The sequence below is a fragment of the Lactuca saligna genome, chromosome 2 (genome assembly GCF_052625555.1).
Source record: "Lactuca saligna cultivar CGN05327 chromosome 2, ASM5262555v1, whole genome shotgun sequence".
Lineage (NCBI taxonomy): Eukaryota > Viridiplantae > Streptophyta > Magnoliopsida > Asterales > Asteraceae > Lactuca > Lactuca saligna.
The window spans coordinates 59,190,999-59,215,518 of NC_136418.1; the positions used below are offsets into that span (position 1 = coordinate 59,190,999).

The 24,520-nt window shown below is 35.3% G+C and overlaps 2 protein-coding genes across 2 annotated transcripts; both read left to right on the forward strand.

Annotated features, from left to right (window-relative positions):
- The first annotated feature begins 12,302 nt into the window (after positions 1–12,302).
- Positions 12,303–13,297, forward strand: LOC145028896 (uncharacterized). The gene is made up of 2 exons (XM_078977603.1): positions 12,303–12,707; positions 12,788–13,297. The coding sequence occupies exons 1-2, from the start codon at positions 12,377–12,379 to the stop codon at positions 13,228–13,230; spliced, it is 774 nt and encodes a 257-aa protein (XP_078833729.1). The 5' UTR covers positions 12,303–12,376; the 3' UTR covers positions 13,231–13,297.
- A 1,884-nt stretch (positions 13,298–15,181) lies between these two features.
- On the forward strand, positions 15,182–24,219 carry LOC145031011 (uncharacterized). Its single transcript, XM_078979450.1, has 4 exons — positions 15,182–15,198; positions 16,910–16,975; positions 17,772–17,812; positions 23,338–24,219. The coding sequence occupies exon 4, from the start codon at positions 23,424–23,426 to the stop codon at positions 23,967–23,969; it is 546 nt and encodes a 181-aa protein (XP_078835576.1). The 5' UTR covers positions 15,182–15,198; positions 16,910–16,975; positions 17,772–17,812; positions 23,338–23,423; the 3' UTR covers positions 23,970–24,219.
- The last annotated feature ends 301 nt before the right edge of the window (positions 24,220–24,520 follow it).

Genomic DNA, 24,520 nt, shown 5'->3' on the forward strand with positions numbered 1-24,520 from the left:
AAGGAATCATCCGAGCCAATGCAAAATAGATAAGGAATCCATTGTCTGTTATGGATGCGGAGAAAAGGGTCATATAAAGCCAGCTTGCCCAAGAAGGGATGTTACTTGCTATGCATGTGGTATTACTGGCCACAAGAAGCGTTTTTGACATACTCTTACTAGTCAGATGACGGGAAGTCAAGCTTCTGTTCAACAACCGGCGAGAAGCCAAGTCCCTGTTCAACAATCAAAGGGTACTCCAACTAAAAAGGAGGAGGTGCCAAAAGCTAGGGGTCGTGCATTCTAGATTACCTCAGAGGAGGCATGCGAGGACCCGAATGTTGTGACGGGTACATTTCTTACCAACTCTAGACCTGCTCACATCTTATTTGATTCTGGTGCCTTAGATTCTTTTGTGTCTTACAAATTTGCGCATGCGTTTCAAATTGCTTGCTTTGTACTCGCGCAACCATTTCACGTAGATACTGCGGGAAGTATATCATTACTAGCTGATAAAGTCTATAGGGATTGTGTTATAGAAATTGAAGGCTATACTTTTCTCGCTAACCTGATACCTATCTCCTTGCCCAACTTTGATATTATTCTCGGCATGGATTGGTTATCAAAGAACCACGCAAAACTCTTGTGCTATGAAAAGATAGTACACATTCCTATTGAAGGGGAGAATCCTATCTATGTCTACGGTGAACAAAGACTCTTAAAAATAATCTCTTTCCTTAAAGCTCGTAAATTCATATCGAAAGGGTGTTCTATCTATCTGGCTTACAAAGTTGATGTCTCAAAAGAGGAGAAGAAAATTGTAAATGATGTTCTAGTTGTTAATGAATATCCTGACGTTTTCCCCCGATGACTTGCCTGGCCTTCCTCCGGATAGGCAAGTAGAATTCCGAATTGACCTTGTGTTTGGTGCTACTCCAATTGCAAAGACTCCTTATCGTCTTGCGCCAGCTGAGATGAAAGAAATGATGATCCAACTGCAAGAACTACTTGACAAGGGTTTCATTCGACCGAGTACCTCTCCCTGGGGTGCTCCGGTACTATTTGTCAAGAAGCAAGATGGATCGATGCGGATGTGCCTTGATTATCGTGAGTTGAATAAGGTGACTATCAAGAACAAGTACCCACTACCTCGCATCGATGATTTGTTCGATCAACTTCAGGGTGTTAGCTATTTCTCAAAAATTGATTTAAGATCTGGCTATCATCAGTTGAAAGTTCATGAGCAGGATGTACCGAAGACTGCTTTTCGTACTCGATATGGGCATTATGAATTCCTTGTTATGTCGTTTGGTTTAACAAACGCTCCGGCTGTATTCATGGATATGATGAATCAGGTATGCCGCCCAATGCTCGATAAATTAGTCATCGTATTCATTGATGATATTCTAATCTATTCCAAGTCTGAAGTTGATCATGCCATTCATATTCGTGCGGTATTGGAACTTCTTCAAAAGGAGAAACTATATGCTAAATTCTTGAAATGTGAATTTTGGCTTCGCCAAGTTCAATTTCTCGGCCATGTTATTTCTAGTGATGGTGTATCCGTAGATCCTATCAAAATCGAAGCCATTCAAAATTGGGAAGTGCCCCCTAATGCTTCCGAAATTCGCAGTTTCTTGGGTCTCGCAGGATATTACCGGAGATTCATTAAAGACTTTTCTCATATAGCCTTACCTCTCACGAGGCTTACACGAAAAGAAGTGAAGTTCGAATGGGGTGAAACCCAATAAAAAGCTTTCTCAACTCTGAAAGATCTTTTGACTCATGCTCCAATCTTATCACTCCTAGAAGGTGATGATGATTTCTCCGTGTATAGCGATGCTTCAAGATTGGGACTCGGTTGTGTGTTGACGCAACGTGGCAAAATGATAGCCTATTCCTCAAGACAACTGAAAGATTATGAAAACAATTATCCCACTCATGATCTCAAACTCGCTGCAGTGGTATTTGCTCTAAAACTTTGGAGGCATTATCTTTTTGGTACAAAGTGCCAATTATTTACCGACCACAAAAGTCTCAAGTACATATTCAGTCAGCAAACTTTGAATATGAGACAACAACAAGCCATGGAGCTGATCAAAGATTATGATTGTGAAATCTTATATCATCCTGGAAAAACTAACGTGGTTGCTGATGCACTTAGCAGAAAAGTTTATCGCAATAGTATGAGTTATGCCATTACTCATACTACAGTAAAATTCACTATTTTAGATGAATTAGAGAAATGGCAAGAAGAGGCCCTAAAGCTAGAAAATGTGAAGAAACAAGGGATGATACATTATAATGATGCTCTACTTGATGATCCGTGAGGATTAAAAGTATTCAAGAATCGGTTGTGGATTCCAAAGATTGGTGGATTGAGATAGAAGATTTTAGATGAAGTCCATAAATCTAAACTGTCAATCCATCCTGGTACAAGTAAAATGTACTATGATGTAAGAGCTGAATATTGGTGGCCTGGATTAAAGAGAGATATTGGAAGATATGTACAAGAATGCTTAGTATGCTTACAAGTCAAAGCAGAGCACCAAAAGCCTTATGGAACCCCAGAAAGTCTTAGTGTTCCTGTATGGAAATGGGAGGAATTGTCCATGGATTTCATTACTAAATTGCCAAATACTGCTAGACAGCATGATAGCATTTGGGTAATTGTCGACCGACTGACTAAAAGCGCTCATTTTCTTGCCATGCGTGAAACGGATCCAATGGAGAAATACACACAAGTATACTTGGATGAAATTGCGGCAAGACATGGTGTGCCACTAAATATCATTTCCTATCGTGCTACTCGCTTCACTTCTCACTTTTGGTCGAGTATGCAACGTGAATTAGGATCTCGAGTTGCTCTCAGCACAGCTTATCATCCCCAGATAGATGGTCAAACGGAGAGAACAATCCAAACAGTAGAAGATATGCTTCGTGCATGTGTTTTGGAGTTTGGTGGTTACTGGGATGAATACTTACCTCTTGTCGAATTCTCGTATAATAATAGTTACCACACTTCAATCAAAATGCCACCATATGAAGCATTATATGGTCGCAAGTGTCGTACTCCATTATGTTGGCGAGACATGGGACAGAAGATCCTTGGAGGCCCTTAAATGATTAAAGACACCACCGACAAAATTCAAATCGTACGAGAATGAATGAAAGCGGCCCAGGATCGACAGAAGTCCTATACAGAAAAGAGAAGACGACCCATAGAATTCCATGTGGGTGATTTCGTGATGCTGAAGGTATCTCCATGGAAAGGCCTTATGAGATTTGGGAAGAAAGGAAAGTTAAGTCCTAGATTTGTTGGTCCTTTCAAAATCATCCAGAGAATTGGAAAGCAAGCATACCGCTTAGAATTACCTGGAGATTTGGCAGGTATTCATGATGTGTTTCATGTGAGCTATCTGCGCAAATGCTTGAGCATCAATGATGAGACAGTTCCATTATCCGAGGTGAAATTGGATAATAAGTTAAGATATGTAGAAGAGCCGGAAGAGATCATGAATGAAAGAAGAACTAATCTACGTAATAAAGAAGTAGAGTTGGTGCTTGTCAAGTGGAAACACCATCGAGGCCCAAATTATACTTGGGAAAATAAGAATGAGATAAGAGAAAAATATCCCCATTTATTTTAATCGATGTAATTTCGGGGACGAAATCCTCAAAAGGAGGAGGTATTTGTAACAAACATGTTTTGAAATCGTGTTTTAAGTAAATAATATTATGAAATATTAAGCGAATTTGAATGTTGAGTTCTAACAGATAGTTTTTACTAGAAATAAAGTAAAAACTATGTTTAGAATCACTCATAAAATGTTGGAAGTCTTATGGGATTCCAATTAACAGCCAAATAGTAAAATATAGCGAAAATATAAAATTTGGAATAAGTAAAATTTTATTATTAAAAGTTGTAGAAAATCTCATTAGAAACATTTAGGCGAAAACCTCGTCAAAATCCGAGTTATAACGAAGAAGTTATGACCAAACGAAGATCCGTGATAAATCCGGAAAATACTTTGTCGTGTAAAAATTTAGTTTTCGATAAACTAATTTTTAGCTCTAGTGATGTAAATGAAAGTTGTAGAACTCGTGAAAATAATCAACTTCAATATAAAGAACGCCAAAATCTGACTTCGTATGAGGAAGTTATGATTTTTCGAAGTGTCAGCTTAGCAGTAGACAACTAAAAACTCGAATTTTAGATCGAGTGATTTTTAGCCGACACACCTAAACGAGAATTGAAGGTCTCGTCATTTGTAATACAACGGTAAAAAGTCTGACGAAAACGGACGTTGGATGAAGAAGTTATGAAATTTTAACGGATTTTCTTATCCCGGTCTGTTAGAAATAATAATATTAAAACTAAATTCAAAATTAGCCGACGAAGTCTAAACGAAAGTTGTACAGCATAATTTTAGCTTCGCGTGCACATAAAGAACGTCAAAAACGGAGCTCATATGCGAAAGTTATGGATTTTACAAGATTTGGCACATTTTTCAAGAAAATTCGCAAGAATAATACTGCCACGTCACCCTCGCATGCGAGGCTTCCACGTGTCGGACACGTGTTCGTTGCTGATTGGACCGAGGTTGTTGTGTCGCCTTCTGATTGGACCAAGTTCGAGGTCCACTAAGCTTGGGACACCTTCCCAAGAGACACCTCCGGATCACCCTCACACCAACGTGGAGCCTGCCCATTGGACCGAAGTTGGGTCCAATCCGAGGCTGCCGTCAGTGAGCCTGCTGTTCCGAGCCAAAGACCCAGCCGATGGCGCGCCTGAAGCTGATGACTCCTCGCATGCGAGCCTCGCGAAAGCTGACTTCTGGTCCGAGCCTCGCAGCCACCTGCCCTCTTCCCTTCGCTTCGGATCCGAACCTCGGCCCTATATAAGGGGTGCGAGACCTCCCAGGTAAATGTTTGAAATTTGCACCTTTTCACCCCTAAACTTATATTTCTTCTACTTCCACTTCCCCCGAAGCCCCGATACTAATTCCAAAGCCCGAAACACGCCCCGAGACTCCCGAGAGGCCCGAAAAATTTATCTTTCTGGTTTTGAAGCTCTACCTTCGCAGAGCCCAGTTTTCAAGAAAACTCCTGGTTTTGAACGACGAAAGTCATATTTAGAGCCGAAGTACTGCCCAAATTAATATTTTAGCCCCCGGTTATTTCACGGTGAGTTTAATATATAGGAACAATTGTATGTTATGTGTTATATGTGCTACGTGCCTTTCGGTGTTATTATTCCGGGTTATTTTCCCTGGTTAATTTTATTTGCTATTTTTAATAGCAAAGAAATACCTTTGACCATGTGATCAGTGAAAGGACTTAGATTCACGTTGGTACTGGTATGTAGCCTCTGGCCATGTAGAACATGTCTCTGTAAGAGAATGAATTCTATTATATGGTATTGGCAGAAGGTTAGACATGGCTTTAAGCCTGAAATCTACCAAAATGTTAATCCGAAGTTGTATATCTTCTGCGCCGTTTGGGCCAAAGCTTTATTGATGTATATCAAGCGTGGAAATTGTTATGTCTCATTGATTGTATATCTTTAAATCAAATCAATGAGTGATATGGAATGTTTGTCACATGATTCACATATACCCTTGTTGTTCCTTGTTCCTCTTTGCTTCTGCCATATTAAAGTATATATGGCATAATGTTATATTGTATCTATTATTGAACTCACTAAGCGTCACCGCTTACCCTCTCAATGTTTAACAAATTGCAGGAGATTAGCATCCAGTATAGTTATATACTGGTAGAAGATTTTTGAATAATTTGAAACTATTGTATCGATAGAAGCTTATGAATAGTTTGAAACTATTGTATTTTGCACTCCTATATGTATAAAACTATAGAATCCTCGGTAGTTATGTAATATATAACACTTTAAAATAGTCGGTTTGTATCCAGTACTTTGTAATATCTTTATCAATGTAAAATATTGTTTTTATGAAGATGCAAGTAGCATGTTTTGGAGTAACTATAGTGTCGAGTATGAAAGTTTGGGTCTTTCATAAATACGAAAGTTAGGGTCTTTCAACGTTACACTACCCGGTGTTTCCGCTAACGGCCGGGGTGTGATAGATTGTCGAAAGATTAAAGCAAAGTCGTATTCCCATAGTGAAAGTTCAATGGAACTCTTTGCGAAGACCTGAATTTACTTGGGAATGTGAAGATCAGATGAAAGAAAAATACCCCCAACTGTTTGACAAAACCCTAACCACAAGATAAATTTCGGGACGAAATTGTTCTAACGGGGGAAGAATGTAACACCCGTCAAAATTCGGTCAATAACTATCACATGTGATTATGCCAATCATGTAATGTGATTATGTTAACCTAGTAATGTGGTAAGAATGTTATGTAGTTCATGATAAATTCTAATACAAATATGAACTTTCTTTATGATACAACTCAAAGTATACGTCCATACGATTCCAAAAATATAGAGAACATCTGAATCTGACTTCGCATGAAGAAGTTATGATAACCAAACACTATAAATCTCTATAATAAGAGAAATTTAAAAAAGACTTAAAATTAGCTATTTAAATCTAAAAGAGAGTTGTAGTACTCGTATATGCCTACGCGTTCATATAAAGAACATCAAAAACGGAGTTCATATGCAAAAGTTATGGCCTTCCAAAGATTTAGCTTTTAAAAACCCTAAACTAGCTAATTCACGAAGTGAGTTTTATAATACTCACGACGTGAGGAGTCATTCTGTCATACTTCGGAATCTAGAAGCTGCGAGAGGATATGATCCAAAATTCACGATGTGAGCCTTGTGACACTCACGATGTGAGAGTCCTAAGTTCTTACAATAAATAGCAGGTTCGACTTCAGCTATTCCTTACACCATTTCCTTATCTCCTCTCTCCCTTACTGAAGCCATCTTGCATCCCGAGCCCCAATAACCTCGTACGCTGACCGTTTCTGCTTAGATTACATAAAATCACGTTACTAAGGTGAGTTTCACGGCCCCACTTTCTAATATTTCGGGGGAAAATGCATGCTAGTCATTGTATATATGTTATTATTATGTCTATATGATAGTAAATTAGTATCAACATAGATAGTTATAATAACCGGGATATAGTTATTTCGTATATGAAAATACAAAGCTATCATAACGTTGTTAACATGTTATTATTATAGTAGTATATTAATGTAGATCTTGAGTTATACTTAGGATTCTATATATATTTTATGTGCGATATAGTTCCGAAGTTGTATTCGGAAGTTTTACATGTTAAGTTATATAGTATGTTGCAATTAATAGTTTTATGTCAAGATAAAACTAGATATGTTATATGTTGTTATTATTAGTTTTATGTCAAGATAAAACTAGTAATGTTATATGTTGTTATTATTGGTTTTAGGTCAAGATAAAACCTGGTTTTACTTCAAGATATAGCTGTTATACTGCCTAAATGTTATGAAGTTAGGAGTAATGTTTAAAGGCATAGTCTAGTAACTTAGGGTTTTAGACATGAAGATGCTTTTGTTGTTAGAGCTATAGGAAGCCGTCAAAGTCTACATGAGCTACCTCATTCATCAACTAAGATCGGGGATCTTAGTGGAAGTCCTCTGACCAGTAACCGTTAATCCCGTGTGAGTGAGGAAGTCGTGTATGAATAAGATACGGGTTGACGACCCCACTCGTGGTTGTTAATTACAACCCAAGATAAGCGAGTGACGATTCATTCCTTTTATTTTTATCCCGGCGTTGATGAAGCGTGCGGTGTTGTTCTCATGGTAAATCATGAGTGTATTGTTTCTCATGGTAAATCATGAGTGTATTGTTTTGTCAGAGGTTTTGTTGTCAAGCAGTGGTTACAGACTCATGGTAGCAAGTTATTAGAAGCATTATACTTGTCGTTATACAAGTATTAATGTTAAGTATAAGTTTCCCCCTACTTATACCCTAGGTACTACTTGTATATTAAGTAGATAATTATACCTAGCACACATACTCGTATAGAATTGAAATAGATTTATACGTAGTAGTTTTACTCGTATAGAATTAAAATATGATTTATAAGTAGCAACTCTTGTTTGTATGGAATTACAAACACTTATATTCATAGTATATGAGACTTATAGGTAAACTACTTATTTGGTAAGTAAACTTTTATACCTAGGATATATATAGTAAACGTTAGAGAGTTAAAATTATACTTTCAGAACTATACTTTTGAACTTGAGAAAAAGTGTTATTTTTATATGGAGTCAAAACCTGTGAACTCACCAACTTTATGTTGACGTATTTTAAATTGCATGTGTTTTCAGGAAGTTGATAACTATGATACGAGAAATGATGTTACACTGCTCGGTGTTTCCGCCGACGGTCGCGGTATGACAGATTACTCACCAATCTGTCACACCCCGGCCGTCTGCGGAAACACCGGGCAGTGTAACATCATTTCTCGTATCATAGTTATCAACTTCCTGAAAACACAAGCAATTTACAATACGTCAACATAAAGTTGGTGAGTTCACAGGTTTTGACTCCATATAAAAATAATACTTTTTCTCAAGTTCAAAAGTGTAGTTTTGAAAGTATAATTTTGACTCTCCAACATTTACTATATATATTTTGTGTGTAGTATAGTTCTGAAGTTATATTTGGAAGTTTTATATGTTAAGTTATATAGTATGTTCCAATTAATAGTTTTATGTCAAGATAAAACTAGATATGTTATATGTTGTTATTATTTGTTTTATGTCAAGATAAAACTAGAAACGTTATATGTTGTTATTATTTGTTTTAGGTCAAGATAAAACCTGGTTTTACTTCAAGATATAGCTGCTATAATGCCTAATGTTATGAAGTTAGGAGTAATGTTTAAAAGCATAGTCTAGTAACTTAGGGTTTTAGACATGAAGATGCTTTTGTTGTTAGAGCTATAGGAAGCCGTCAAAGTCTACATGAGCTACCTCATTCATCAACTAAGATTGGGGATCTTAGTGGAAGTCCTCTGACATGTAACCGTTAATCCCGTGTGAGCGAGGAAGTCATGTATGAATAAGATACGGGTTGACGACCCCACTCGTGGTTGTTAATTACAACCCAAGACAAGCGAGTGATGATTCATTCCTTTTATTTTTATTCCGGCATCGATGAAGCGTGCGGTGTTGTTCTCATGGTAAATCATGAGTGTATTGTTTCTCATGGTAAATCATGAGTGTATTGTTTTGTCAGAGGTTTTGTTGTCAAGCAACTGTTACGGACTCATGGTAGGAAGTTGTTAGAAGCTTTATACTTGTCGTTATACAAGTATTAATGTTAAGTATAAGTTTCCCCTTACTTATGCCCTAGGTACTGCTTGTATATTAAGTACATAATTATACCTAGCACACATACTCGTATAGAATTGAAATAGATTTATACGTAGTAGTTTTACTCGTATAGAATTGAAATATGATTTATACGTAGCAACTCTCGTTTGTATGGAATTACAAACACTTATATTCATAGTATATGAGACTTATAGGTAAACTACTTATTTGGTAAGTAAACTTTTATACCTAGGATATATATAGTAAACGTTGGAAAGTCAAAATTATACTTTCAAAACTATACTTTTGAACTTGAGAAAAAGTTTTATTTTTATATGGAGTTAAAACCTGTGAACTCACCAACTTTATGTTGACGTATTTTAAATTGCATATGTTTTCAGGAAGTTGATAACTATGATACGAGAAATGACGTTACATTGTCGGTGTTTCCGCCAACGGCCGGGGTTTGACAGATTGGTATATTAGAGTAATACTATTATAGGTTAAAAATAATATATCTTTTTTTTAAAATATTATCGTACACGTATTAGCATATTTATAATAGAATAGGTTAATATAATGAATTTTTAAAAGTCGAATTTTTAAAAGTCAAAAAAGTATAGGGTGCAATATGAACATTGTGTATTAATAAAGAGATTAATGAAAATTCATATAAGGTTAGACGGAGTGGCCTTGCGAACCCTCTGACCAACTAATGTTAAGACACTCCTTTAATACTGGCTAGTTGATTCGCTAACTATGGATCGTCATGGACTGAGCGAGAAATGAGAGAAATATTATTAGGTTGTTATTGGTTGTTTACTTTTTAACTAAAAAAATATTGTTTTTTTTTGTTCTTTTATAAATAAAACCTATTTAAAATCAAACACTACAACACCTTCTATTTTTTGTGTTATAAATGCTAAGCCTATGTATCATAAAAAAACTAAAAAATTCTAAATGACAATACGCTAAGAATGTTACCACTCATTCCAACCTAAAAACAATTTTACATAAAACGATTGGTAGATTGTCGGTATTTCAAACTTTAAGGCACAAATACCAAAACAATTACAGGACATTTTTCGTGCAAATAGGACCCTTTTTAGTAATATGAAATGCTATGGAGGTGATGTGTTATATATTAAGAAAAACAAAATGATGTGTATAAACCTAATTAAAAGAAAATCTTGCATTAATTTTTATATATATATATATATATATATATATATATATATATATAACATTGAACATGCACATTACTTTTGCTATTGCGTTTAATGTTTTCATGATAATTATGCTGAAATTTTGTTGCTGAATTCTTACTTCTCTTTGATGTTCATGAAATATCCATTACTTTTGCTATTGTGCATTTGTTTTGTTGAAGTAATTATTGATAATGTGTCTTTATATTGTTTAAATTGTTGTTGAAAATGTGTATTTGCAATGTTGAACTTGTTAAAACATACATTTTTTTTGTTAAATTGATAAAAGCAATGGGAGAAAAGAAGGATAGGATTAGTTGGAAGGTTGAAGGTGTAGAAAAAACGTTTCTAGAAGCTTGTTTACGTGAAGTTACGATTAATGGAAGGGAAGGGAGTAGTTTGAAAGCATTATCTTGGAGGAATGTTGCTGAAACATTAAAAATTGAACATAACTTCATTGTCGACCAAAAACAAATGAAGAACCGCTATGACTACCTAAAGTCAAAATTTGGTGCTTTTTTGAAGTTAAAAAACAAAACCGGCAATGTGTACAATTCAACAACCAACACCTTCAATCTTTCCAAAGAAGAATGGGAACTAGAATCGAAGGTATTTTATTTAGTTATAAAAAATATATTATCATCTTTAAATAATAAAATATTTGTTCCAAACAGTCAAACAAACATGTGGATTCTTTGAGACGCACGCCACTACCGTACCCCGACCTTTGCACACAGTTGTTTGAAGGCGCGACTGCGACAGGCATTCATAGTTGGGGGCCAACTTCTACCCTTCCCCGTCCTACTCAAGAGTCAAGTCAGTATAGTTTGCATGACTTTGATGACATTGATTGCACTCAACAAGAAACTGTAGGTCTCAGTGACGAGTTATCCGCTCAATAAAAAAAAAGAAAGAATACGGATACGACAAAGAGTCAAAATAAAAGTAAAGATAAAGGCAAAGATAAGGGTAAAGATGCATCCAATTCAAGATTGCTTGAAATCGGGGAAGATATTGCCACAGTTGCTAAAATATTTGTGGAAAAGCATTCTTCTTCAAATTTGGATGCGTGTATGGAAAAATTGGAGAAGTTAGGATGGGGAATATTTGATCCAAGATACACTACTGTTGTTGCTCTTTTTGGTGAAAGTGCGGATAAGAGGCACGTGTGGTTAACCATTGATCCAGCTATTTGTGAGAATTGGGTCAAGACTGTTGGAGCACATTACGGAATGTTTCGCCAAGTAGATTTTTTGAATGTTTTGATGGTTTTTTTTTGGATAACTAGATGTTTGGTTTGAACTAGATGGCTTTTTTTTTGGATTACTTGATGTTTGGTTTGAACTAGATGGTTTTTTTTTGGATTACTTGACATTAATGACTTGATGTTTTGGATTACTTGATGTTTTGGATTACTTGGTGTTTTGGATTATTTGATATTAATGGCTTGATGAATTTTTATATTATATGTTGTTAATATAATTGTTATGTATTTTCAAAATAACAGATTGCTTATGGATTCGGATGAAGAAATTGCATTTTTCATGTTACTATGTTGCTATTGGTTGAATCTAGCATTCAACAGAATTGGAAGGGCAATTGATAATGATTCGGAAATGAGTGGTCATCAACATACACAAGAATTGTTACATGGAACTTCTACACAATGTAAAGACCTGATGCGTCTTTCACGTGAAGCATATGTACTTTTATGCAATCATTTTAGACGAAATAATTGGTTGCAAAGTAGTAGGCATATAAGCGTTGAAGAAAAGATGGCTATGTTCTTAACTACTATAGCACATAATAAACGGTTCAGGATTATAAAACGAAGGTTTCAACACTCCACAGAAACAGTTCATAGATGCTTTCATGAGGTGCTAAATGCAATGATGATTTTTGCAAAAGAAGTTATAGTGCCAACGAATTCTAATGCAACTGTGAATTCCTCAGAGAGGCATCGTAAGCTAAAAGAAATCTTTCCTGGAGCAATAGGTGCGCTAGATGGAACTCTTGTACATGCAGTCGTGCCTGCTGATCAACAAACTCGCTATAGGGGAAGAGGAAAAGGTGAATGCTTTCAAAATGTTTTAGGAATTTGTGATTTTGATATGATGTTCACATTCGTATGGGCCGGTTGGGAGGGTATAACACATGATTCGCGAGTTTTGAAAGAAGTTGCATGTAACCCGACTTCAGGCTTTCCGTTCCCTCCTCCAGGTTTTTAATTCTTTTGAAGATTATTCTAAAATACGATTTTAAATTTCTATATATAATACTTCCTTTACTGATGTGTACAGATAAATATTACCTTTGCGATGCTGCATACACCAACACTCGTGGATTTATGACTCCTTATTGCAACACGAGGTATTGGTTAGCCGACTATCGACGGCGACGTCCGTTAACTAAGGAAGAAAAATTCAATCATACACATGCGCAACTCAGAAATGTTATTGAACGTGCTTACGGTGTTTTGAAGGCGAGATTCCCAATTCTAAAGCGAATGGCTCATTTTCCTTTTTCAGTGCAAAGAGATATAGTCGTTGCTTGTTTTGCAGTCCACAATTTCATAAGGAAATACGATATTCATGATGAGTTATTTATGGCGTTCGAGGAGAACAATGCTCAACCACAAGTGGGACAAAATGATGTCGAAAACGTACACGATATGGGATGGGGTTCACAAGGAAATGAATACATGGATAATTTACGTGACCAGATTGCGAATCAATTGGGATGAAATTAGATTTGTAGGATTTTATTTGGATTTTAGTATGATATTGTGGATTTAAAAATATTTATGTTTGATTTGGATTTGTGTTTAATTTTGATTTATGCTAAATTTGAATTTTATATGGTGTTTATATTTTTTTTAATACATAATTAAGAATTTTTATTAGGTTATTTTCTAAATAAACAGATGAATTTAATTAAAAAAATAAAACAGAAGGGTAAAATGGTCATTTTTATAATTCAGCAGAACAATTCAGAGGTCCCAACCAAACAGCATGTTAAACATTCAGCTCTTAAAATTTCAGACCCTCTTAGAAATTCAGACCTCTTAAAAATTCAGATACTGCCAAACAGCCTCTTTCATTGGCTATTACCGTCAATCTAGGTCCCTATATTTTGCTTCTGGATTGTTCCTGTTTCTTTTTTCTGCTTCATCCCCGCTGTTCCTGATCCCTTGTCTGTTGATATCGCCACAGCCAAGGACTCACCGTATCCACCTCTTCATCCCTCTATCTATTGATTTCTTCACCGAATCGGTCATGTGGGCGTGCCGATGTGGAGCCGATGTAGGGCAGGTCAGTCAACGAAGCTTCTAATATACCTCCGTCTGTAATTTTCACCTGTCCCGTGTGGCTTCTGTGCAACGGAGGTGATTAGGTAAGTGTCAAGAATGAGCAACGAACCCTAAACCCACCAATGTCAAACAACAACTGGAAGTAGGAGGTGAGTAGTTTTCTGGATTATTTGATACATACTCCAGATTTACGTTAGCGATGCCTGCGTTTCTTCGTTAGCGATGAAGGACGGGAGGTTAGGGGTTGTGGAGGATGCAACGATGGAGGGTTCCAGAGCGACGATCGATTGCAACATAGGATAAAAACAACACCATCCATTATCGACTGAAGATTGAATGAATGAAGCTCTGGAATCGATGAGGTATGTTTTGGATTTTTTTTTTCAATAACTCTAAAACCCTAATCTTGAAGAAATTATATATAAAGATAAAACAAACTCGAATCATGAAAGAATATCATATTTAATTTTGGTGTTCGTAAGTATTTTTTTCAAACTTTTGGACGCGCTGTTTAGCTATTTAGATCATCTTCTCTTCGTTAACGTTTTCTCATAAGCAGATAATTGGTTGACAGAGATGAAGCAACTGTAGGTAAAACTTAATACTCAAATGTGTCATTTTTTTTTTATCATCTTTGTCAATGAAATATTATTATCAATGTTGAAACAATGATGAGCTAAATAGGACATGTACAGTGAGTTATTTTTGAATTTTAGTATTATGTCTTCTATGTGTTTGATATATTGTCTCAAAGAGAGGAAGATGTTCGAAAAAGGCTAGAGGTGACTTTTGGAGCATAACCACTACCTAAATGATCCTATAAACTGATTTTTTTAAACAGGTCTGATAGCACTTCAAGTACACTACATTTCACACAAGAGAATCATATTCCAATTGTTAGAGGTCTTAGCAGCCAAAGATGTTATTGCAGTGTTGCAACCTCTGAAACCTTGTAAGATTTTCACCCTTTTTGTCTGTGTTTTTGTTTCATATTTTTTTTCTAAACAAACTTAGCTCTCTCTTAAGTGTCTCGGCTTATTTATGATTAAACATTTATTATACTATGCAGATTTTAAAGTTTTTGATGGAAAACATGCTTCTTTGTGGCTTCCAACAGATTACACCTCCTTTCTCGATCACACTCTTAGGTATTTGATTGTTTCAATCTCCGTGTCTTTAGTTTAACTTAAAACAAAGGACTACAAGTCCTCATTTTTAATAGATTTGTTTATTATTACATTTGAAGCAATTTATGTAAGATTTTGTATTTGCAATGTTTTTTCTTATTTATATTTTAATTTTTAAATAATTTTGATTAATTAAACTTATCATATGTGGTGGTGATGCAGGTTATATTTGAGACCTCCAGATTGGCAACCACAAAGGAAATGGAACTCAATGGTGAGTTTTTTTATTTATTATATTAAAGAAAAGGTTTTATTGTTTATTACTTTAAAAAAATTTCAAATGAACATATTATAATAACTTAATTAAATTTTAGATCGAAGTAATATTATAATGGTAGTATCATATTATTTAAAAAAAATAACATACAAATTTCAATAAGATTCCTATTACGTCCTTTATATGCTCGGTTCTTTACAAAGCTAGGAATGAAGGCTTCATTCACATTGCCAAAATGGTTTGCTAAAGCCAAATGACAAGATTACCCTTACCCACCTTTGATATGTACTTCCATCAAAAACTAGATCCACACTCAATTTAGGTTTATTTATTTTTATTAAATTAACTCCCGACATTTTTACATGTCTTAAAGATTGATGATAAAAATCTCAAATAGGGAGAAGTTGAAGTCAGGGGTTTAAAGGTGTGCTTTTGAAAACATAATACCTTCTATCTTCTAATTTATACGAATCAAAATGGACCGTTGATAGTAGTATTGTTATATTTTTGGGGAAATACAAATACAAAAAAAAAAAAAAAAAAAAAAACATTTACTTTCATTACCTTATAGATTTTGTCATTTACCTATTTTATTTAGTTATCAAACCATTATATTTTTTTTTACTGTCTGAAAATTGGCCTAATCGGCCTGTTTTGATGTTATAGAAATTATAAAAAAACAAACAAACAAAACAAAACAACTTCTTTTTATCATTGTGTTATTTTTATCGTCTAAAAATTTTATTTACTAATTAAGCAACTACACCATTTTTTTTTTTTTTTTTTTTTTTTTTTTTTTTTTTTTTTTTTTTTTTGATTTAGTCATTAAACTATTAGTTTTTGATGATTTATCCACCGAACTATTATGACGAAAATCTAAAAAAAAAATATTTGAAGTGGGTTAAATTTATATAATAGTATTATTTTTAATTTTTTTTCATTTTTCTTTTGCATTATGATGGCAGTTTTTTAAGTTTATGATGTTATTGATTGTGTATATTTATAATGCAACAAGTTGTGCTTATATAAACATATATGTAAACATTTTTTTACCCTTGTAACTGGAATTTGAAGGGCAAAGAATGTGGAGGCTACGGTTCTTTAGGTTCTTCCAATTTCAGCAATAATGGTTTTATCGCCATTATGTGTAATTTCCATTTTTTTGTTTTAAGTGCACTAAATAGCAATGCACTTTGAATTTACATCTTTTTTTTTTTTTTGTTTTTTTGTAATTCATTTTTTTACCAACAAACAAAGTACATTACTAATTGTTGCATCTTTTCATATTTCTATGTATTTGATTTATGAGTTAAAACAACATTTTACCTATTTGCTATGAGCAAAATTAGGTTTCTAATATGCGGTTGTGGCAAAAAAAATTAGATTTGTATAATGTTATACTCTTTTTTTATTTCATTTGTCGCCTACCTAATCCCACTATTTATTCCGGTTGAAGTGATGCTTCGTGCACTCGAGGTATGGATACTTAGTAGCTTTTAAATAACAATGTACTTTTATTGATTTGTTTATAATGGATTTGTGGATTCATTTCTTCCTATTAGGGAATTGTGCATTGAAAGTCTATCAAGTAAGGAAGAATATGTGCAACACTAACATACTTACATGTCTCTACAAAAACAACAATGTAGTCTAAATTTTGCTACAATGTACTTAATTTTCCCTAAAAAAAATATTGTTTTTGCTACAGTTATTTCTGTCACGTGGGCTTCAAGTTGAGAAAACTATCAAAGTTTCTAATATTCAATACCTTAAGGTAAAATGGTCCCAAATTTTTTTATTATTATTATTTTTTAAATAACATATTCTTGATGGATAAGGGTAGGCATTGTAACCTTTTTAGCATGCACAATTGCATAAAAAAATGTAAATACGATAATAATAAAAAATATGTGTTCTTTTCTTCAGGTGGTTTTATTCAAGTTATGAGGAATGAGATTTCGACTCGAAATGTTTTTTCTATCTATCAGCCAAAAGCGTTAAATGCCAAAAATAACAACATACACTAATTTATTTGTTTACTTTCATTTCTTACATTAGGACATTATACTCTATTTAATCTATACAATTGCTTAGTATTTGAATGACATTATAGCATCCTACTTTCGTGACCTGCCAAACATCAACAACAAAAACCGACTCGTGCAACGCACGAGCCTCATTTCTAGTTATTATTGATAAAGTCTAAATCCCCAACCTCTTTATAGATGATTTTGAATCGATATTTATACCAATATCTATATAATTATACATTTTATGGGTGGTATCAATAACATCTTTGCTTTAACTTTAATTATTATTTTAACTAATTTAATTATTCTTTAGAAGATAATAGGTACATACTATATACGTTTAAAACAAACTGTACCATTTTTTTTTTCTTTTTTAATATTGGAGCGACCTATAATATATATGAATCCCGTACAATAATTTTAGAGGAAAACTTTATCCAATAGTTTAATATTTTTTTTTATTCATAAGATAATTATTATGTTTATTTTAAAGGGAAATTACCACTAATAGACATTTAATACAAAAACTAAAATTTTCAGGTATAAACATGGATTTTGTGGAGGTGAGAATTTTTGTGGAGGTGAGCTCTGATGGCTCTATGGAATCAACTTAATCTCCGAGGAATCAATATGACTAAAAAAAATAAAATTCTCAAGATCCATTCTGTGGAGATACCTCCGAGGAATAAAATGATTCTATGGAGGTACCACCGAGGAATGGATCTTCAGATTTTTCTTTTTTGTCACATTGATTCTTTCGGGTTCATACTCAAATTAAAAGACAATTTTATTTTCCATATCATATTCATTCCACAAATTGTCAAAAAAAATGTCATATCATCATAATCTATTCTTAAGAATAATTAGTTTGGAAATAAGTATAAGCCTCGAAGAATCAATGTGGGAAAAAAATTGAAGATCAATTCGTCAAAGGTACCACTGTAGAATGACTTCATTCCTCGGAGGTAGCTCCGCGAAATGGATCTTGAGAATTTTTTTTATTCACATCGATTCTTCGGAGATTAAGTTGATTTCACGAAGCCCTAGAAACTCACTTCCGTGGAATCCATGTTTATACCTGAAAATTTGATTTTTTGTGTATATTTTTTTGAATTCCCCCAAAAGAAAATGACTATTTTTTTAGAACCATCCAATAAATTGTTATATAAAAAAGAGAAGTAAATTAGTGGCAAAACACAGGACCACAAACAACAACGAAAATAAAACAACAAAAAGCTGAAACTGAAATTACAAATTAAAAAAATGGCATTGAGACCGGTTTGTCCAAGCTAACTCCTTCATTTTCCCCCTGTTTTTTCACCCAAAGAAAGGTCATAGATTTAACAATATCTATGACTTTATCAGGTGGCAGCCGGATTTTCTTGAAAACTCTATCATTTCTTGCTTTCCAAGTAGACCATAACATACAGTAACAAATGGCCATAAAAATCATCCTTCTTTTTGGGCACGACCCCCACCTGACACCAAACTCAAGAATGTCATTCACCATATGAAAACTTCCAGCTTGCACCCTACACCATCTCCATATCCCCTCTATGACCATCATTACTAAGAGCACGCCATAAGAGTATGTTCCAGACACTCTTCTATCTCCTCACACATGCGACATGTCATTGTTTCCAAGATTACCCCTCTTTTTGACAGTTCATTTGCGGTTGGAATTCTGCCAACTTGCGCCCTCCAAATGAAACAAGAGACCTTCAGTGGTATTTCTTTAAGCCAATGAAAATTAGAATTGATGGTTGGAGGCCTATAATCCCATTTTTTTTCTCAAAGCACACACTGTCTATGAGCCATCCGGTGTTAAACCACAATTCCAAATTTCACTTGTAGGACTTGTTTGCTTGGAGATCACTTAAGTAACAGGGATTTGGTTTTCATGAGATCATTCTTTATTCTTGCGATATTGTTCCAAACCCCGAGTAAAGACTTCATCGAGTAACAATCATAGGTTTGGAATGGAGGTTGTCCAAAATATATATAATTGTTACCCATAATTGTCCAGGGTTAGTTCTAAGCTTCCACCACCACTTCATAATGAGGGATATGTTAAGAGGCTTTATTGTGCCAACACCAACGCCACCCAAGTCTTTAGAAGTTGTCACCTTCTCCCATAGAATCCAATGAATAACCTTCTGTTCCACTGATCCACCCCAAAGGAATTTGTTTCTCAACCTTTTGAGTGTCTCAATAACGCCCTCTGGAGCCACAAACAAAGATAAATAATAAGTTGGAAGGTTTCCTAAGACTGATTGGATGAGGGTCAATCTGCCGCAAAAGGATAGATTTTTGGATTTCCACTTTGAAAGTTTTTCTGTAAATCTATCAATGATCGGTTTCCAATGTTTCTTCAACTTCATATTGGCACCTACCACGACGCTAAGATAGGTAAAGGGGAGGGAGGAGGTTTCACATCCAAGAGGTCTTGCCCAATTTGTCACCTCCTGTATGTCAACACCAATTCCAAATACTCTTGATTTACTGAAGTTGACTCTAAGCCCCGATTAATCCTAAATTTCCGATTAATGCCCTAATCCTCGATGGTTGGAGAATGCCAAGCGATTAATCCATGATTATTCACCGATTAATCAAGATTTCCACAACCATGCTTTAGTGTATGACACAAGCAACCACCCCATGTCCACTCCATAACCCACCCTTTTCCTTCCACCATACCTAGTCATTCATTGTACTTTTCCCACTTATTTCCTAGCCACACACATGGTCAAGGGCTGGGAAAACTCTCCTCTCTCCTAACACTTCTCTCATTTGTCTCATTTTCCACCAAAGAGCACACTTCAATTTCTCTCACTAAATTTCGAGATTCAAGGCTGATTATCAAGAGGTTCTTCTACTTTTGGTAAGTTTTGTCATTCCTTCATATGATTATTTCACTTCATTCTACTAAAATCGTAGATATCTTACACAAACTCTATCATATCCATGTTAGATATTCGAATCTTCAAGGCATCTTCTAAGTGTTCTTGAGTTGAACACTTCTCTTCTTCAACATCCATCTACTAAGAACACAAAAGGTGACTTCATAGCCCTATCTTTTCATGTTTTCTTAAGTTTTAAGTGGGGGAATACAAGTACAAACACCAAGAACACAACTAAACTTTTCCAACAGCTTTCATCAAAAAAGTTGAACTCCATTCACGGACTGTTTTGGATTTAACTTAAACATTTTAGTTTTCAAAACTGTACTAGGTGCAAGTAGTTTAGGTTCATACCTTTAAAATGACTACTTGCACATCTCTATACGATTTCTCTACAATTTATGGTGATTTTTTCAAAACTACCTATCATTTCAAGAACACATCGAGACCACTCTGTGATTATGGACTTTTTCACACTAGTTGGAGGTCATTAAAAATCATGAGAAAATTTATGAACAAACTAGACTCATTTTCCAACCTCTTAGAAGTTACAGATTCTTATTTGGACATGTTATGATTTTTATATAAATTTTCTAAGAACAGAATAGAAATGTTATTACTAGAAAAATGCTATCATTTCATTTACACCTTGTAACTTGTTGAGCAAGGTGTGTATCATTATGTGATTATATGTTATTACCATATATGTCATTTTTTCTTGATACATAGACATACATCAGATAACAAATGGATATTTGCTATATTAAGCATGGTAAATGATAAATTGTTATAAACAAAATTTACATCCATTACATACAAACATTTGGTAAACTATGACAAATATAGTTTATGTACACTACCACTACCCTTGTTTTGATAAACTATAATAGGTATAGTTTATGATTAATTTACATAACAAACTCATTAACAAAGGGTACACTTATACAAAAGGGTTTTCATCACACCACACGTAAATTCGTTAATGACTAACTATGAGACATTTCGCTTCATGTTACTTTTCAAGTAATACACTTAAGTCCTGTATTGTAACCAGAATCTCTTGTAGGGAGAGCGTGATAGTTGTGTATAGATTTATATTAGGTCTGACAAACCCACACCTTAGCTGCATGCAACAGCTAGACCGGCAGGTCTGGGGTGACAAATGTGATAACATTTCCGACGCCCGAAGAACGTCGTTTCATGCCAACTAGGTCATAGCATGGTTATAATAACTCATATTAAGTATTAACAAGCATAGAATTTACGGGGATTTCATTGAAATCAAACGACTTTATGTCGATTTAAACTTGCATTGTTTAACTATAAGTATGGCAAATTACTTGTACATTTCGGTCTTTGGATTTAAGACTACATTTCACACTTTAAGGAAAATATGGGATTTTTCTTGAACAAACACTACTTTTACAAGAAAAGGCTTTTCATCAGTACAATCAAAAGCTTATGAGCTAACCAACCTTTGTGTTGACACTTTTTCAAACAACTTGTATTCTTAGGAAATCAATAAATAGGTAATCAAGTGCTTTTGAGGATGGGACGTTAAGGCGTCAAACATTTCAGTTTTGTCAACATTATGTAATTGATTTGGAAACATGTGAACACATACAATGATGTAAAATTTTCAATTATATTTATGTTGGTTGTGTTTACTTTGATCACTATTGCAATTGTTGTTATGATACTGTAACGACCAAAATTTTCAACAAAATTTAACTTTTCAAAAACAACCCATTTTAATCACTTTATCACTTGGGACGTCCATAAAGCTCTTAATCCATTAAGACCTATATATCTCGCACATGGAACAACCACAACCCTTGGGACCTCATTTTTCTCACTCAAGACCTCTCCAAAGGTCTAAAAGGACAGATAATCTCGGCCAACACAAAGCATGAATCAAGATGAGGACTTTTGGGACAAGAATGATGCCAAAACTTCACAACACTTAGATTTATGCAAAATAATTGACAAGCAAGAAGCTTTATACCTCAAATAAGCTCCAAAGTATGATATCTCTCCAGATCTACAAGCTCCAATCGTTCCTCTCCTTCTTTGACAACTTCTCCTTTCTTCTTCTAGCTTTTCTTTTGCCAAAATGAGCTTTCCAAGGCCAAACACACCCAACAATGGAGGGAATACGGATTTCTAGGGTTTCTGGGGGTAAAAGAGTGTCTATGGAGGCTAGGGTATGAACCAACATGTTCCTTATATAGTGGCTGACCCTAATTTTAGGGTTTGGGGTTTCTGAGAGTACGTTGAGCGTACTCACTTTGCCCCCCCTCCCCCCCCCCCCTCATTTCTCCCCTCACTACACTGGGCGTACGTTCAGCTTACGCTGGGCGTACCCAACCAACTTCAATCATGCATGCCATGCATGCATGGGACCTTTTTCTCTAATTACTCCTAAGGAGCTATGATTGATATTACCTTAAAAACGCCGAAACTCCTCAACTCTAAACCTGCTCTCAATAAACTTTACATTCACACGAGGGTGGCGAGAAGCCCTATGCTTCTATCAACATACACCAGTCCGAAACCTTCTCGGATAAAACCCATTTCCCATAAAAGGACCAACATTACCCTTTCTCTTAAATCTCAAGGACTCATCCATAAATACTTTAAGAACGGGGCGTTACAGATACTATACATGAAGTCCTCCACCCCGGACATTTCCGCTATCCTTGGTTTGGGCGTGTGACAGATTGGTATCAGAGCATGATTTATAGTGAATTAAGTATATCAAACCGCATAAGATATACAAACTATAAACACATTTGGGACTAAAAGTCTCTGATTTGAACATTTTTCAAATGGCTATACTTTTAAAAAATAAATAGTTTTTCTTGTTTAAAGTATACATACATGCTTACATGCTCGCTTAGTGTCATAACTAGGGAGAACATAAAGTAAAGGAAGAGGAGTTGTACACTATGAGTATGCCTTGGTATGTGTGATCAAGTCTGGGAGAGATATAGCCTTATCAACTATATCTATCTGAGAAGTGACTTGCATATACTGGGGGATGGTCATAGTATGCAACAAATCTAAAAACCTAACACCACTCTACAACGAATGCTCTAAGAACCAAATCTAAACACCTAAAATACTATAGGTGTATTTTATGTTGTTATAGCGCAATATTATTGTTGGATCCATTATATGTTTCTTACACCCCTATTCTCGCACAGATGACATTGGAGGATTTCACCTATCAGGAGACTCGTACTTCCCCAATCAGGGAAACGCCAGTTGGATTGAAGAAGAACACGAAGCAATGATCGAAGAAGATCCCGAAGAAGAACCCAAAGAGGACTTTGAGGAGGACCCAGAGGAAGAAGAGGAGGAAGAGGAAGGAGATGAAGATGTTGAAGTAGACATGGATGAAGACGAAAGCGAAGAGGAAACAGAGGTCATCAACCCTCCCTACGTAGCCAGAGTTCCCGCAAATCGGTTCAACTATTTCGGACCCATACCCCGCTGGGCAACCACAATTGAGGGGTGGAGTCGCCGTCAGCGACAACGATTACCCTATGGAGACCAACGAGGTTTCTATGACCTCAACCATGGGGGACCAGCTGACAGAGCTCTTCCCATCATGACTCAACAGATAGCGATCATTAAAGATCGCGGTAGGATGACGACAGATCGAATTCGAGAGATGAGTGCCACCATAGAGCCTACCACTGCTCGCACCAGAGACCTAGAGCGGGACTCGTACTACAGAGATCAACTCATTCAGGACCTTCTCGCTGCTCGAACAGAATCAAGGGAATATCGGGAAAGATACTTGGCTCTTAAAGAGAGAGTGGTTGCAACCTAACATAGATTGGCAGATCTACAAGGCGCATCGACATCATCCTAAGCTCCACCAGGGAAGGATCGTCACGAGTAGGACTCACTACTACTCGCACCTTGTCATAGTGTAGGTTTATGAGTATGCGTTGGTGCTACTCTTTTGCGTGTAGGTTGACCATGCAATTAAGTGATTACACTACTCAAAGGGCTTTTGTGCTGCCAAAATTTTCTGTCACATTGATGTAATGTAGACCCTCTATGAGCTCAAATTTTCTTGGAACAGTATGTACTAAAACTTTATTAATGAAATTGGCATGCATTTTATTTCATTGGGTGTTTGACATTAGATATCATGACGTGATATTACAAACAATTCGCAACTAATAACTCTAGGATTCTTAAAGTGTACCTCGAAGTTATGTGTAATTGAGAAATGATCAGCCTAGAAATGGTGAGTCCGCCTTAGGACATGTTCCTTGTTTGGTTGTGGACCTGGGGCAGATTCATTAGTATCAACAGTTTATTAACAATTTTAATTACACACAGCTTGGGCACATTAAGGGAATCTTAGGAGTG

Bases quoted from the DNA above. Each gene is read 5' to 3' on its own strand.
- LOC145028896 (XM_078977603.1), top strand. From the start codon at position 12,377: ATGATGATTTTTGCAAAAGAAGTTATAGTGCCAACGAATTCTAATGCA. The intron at 12,708-12,787 runs GTTTTTAATTCT...TGATGTGTACAG, and splicing joins CTTTCCGTTCCCTCCTCCAG to ATAAATATTACCTTTGCGAT.
- LOC145031011 (XM_078979450.1), top strand. From the start codon at position 23,424: ATGATCGAAGAAGATCCCGAAGAAGAACCCAAAGAGGACTTTGAGGAG.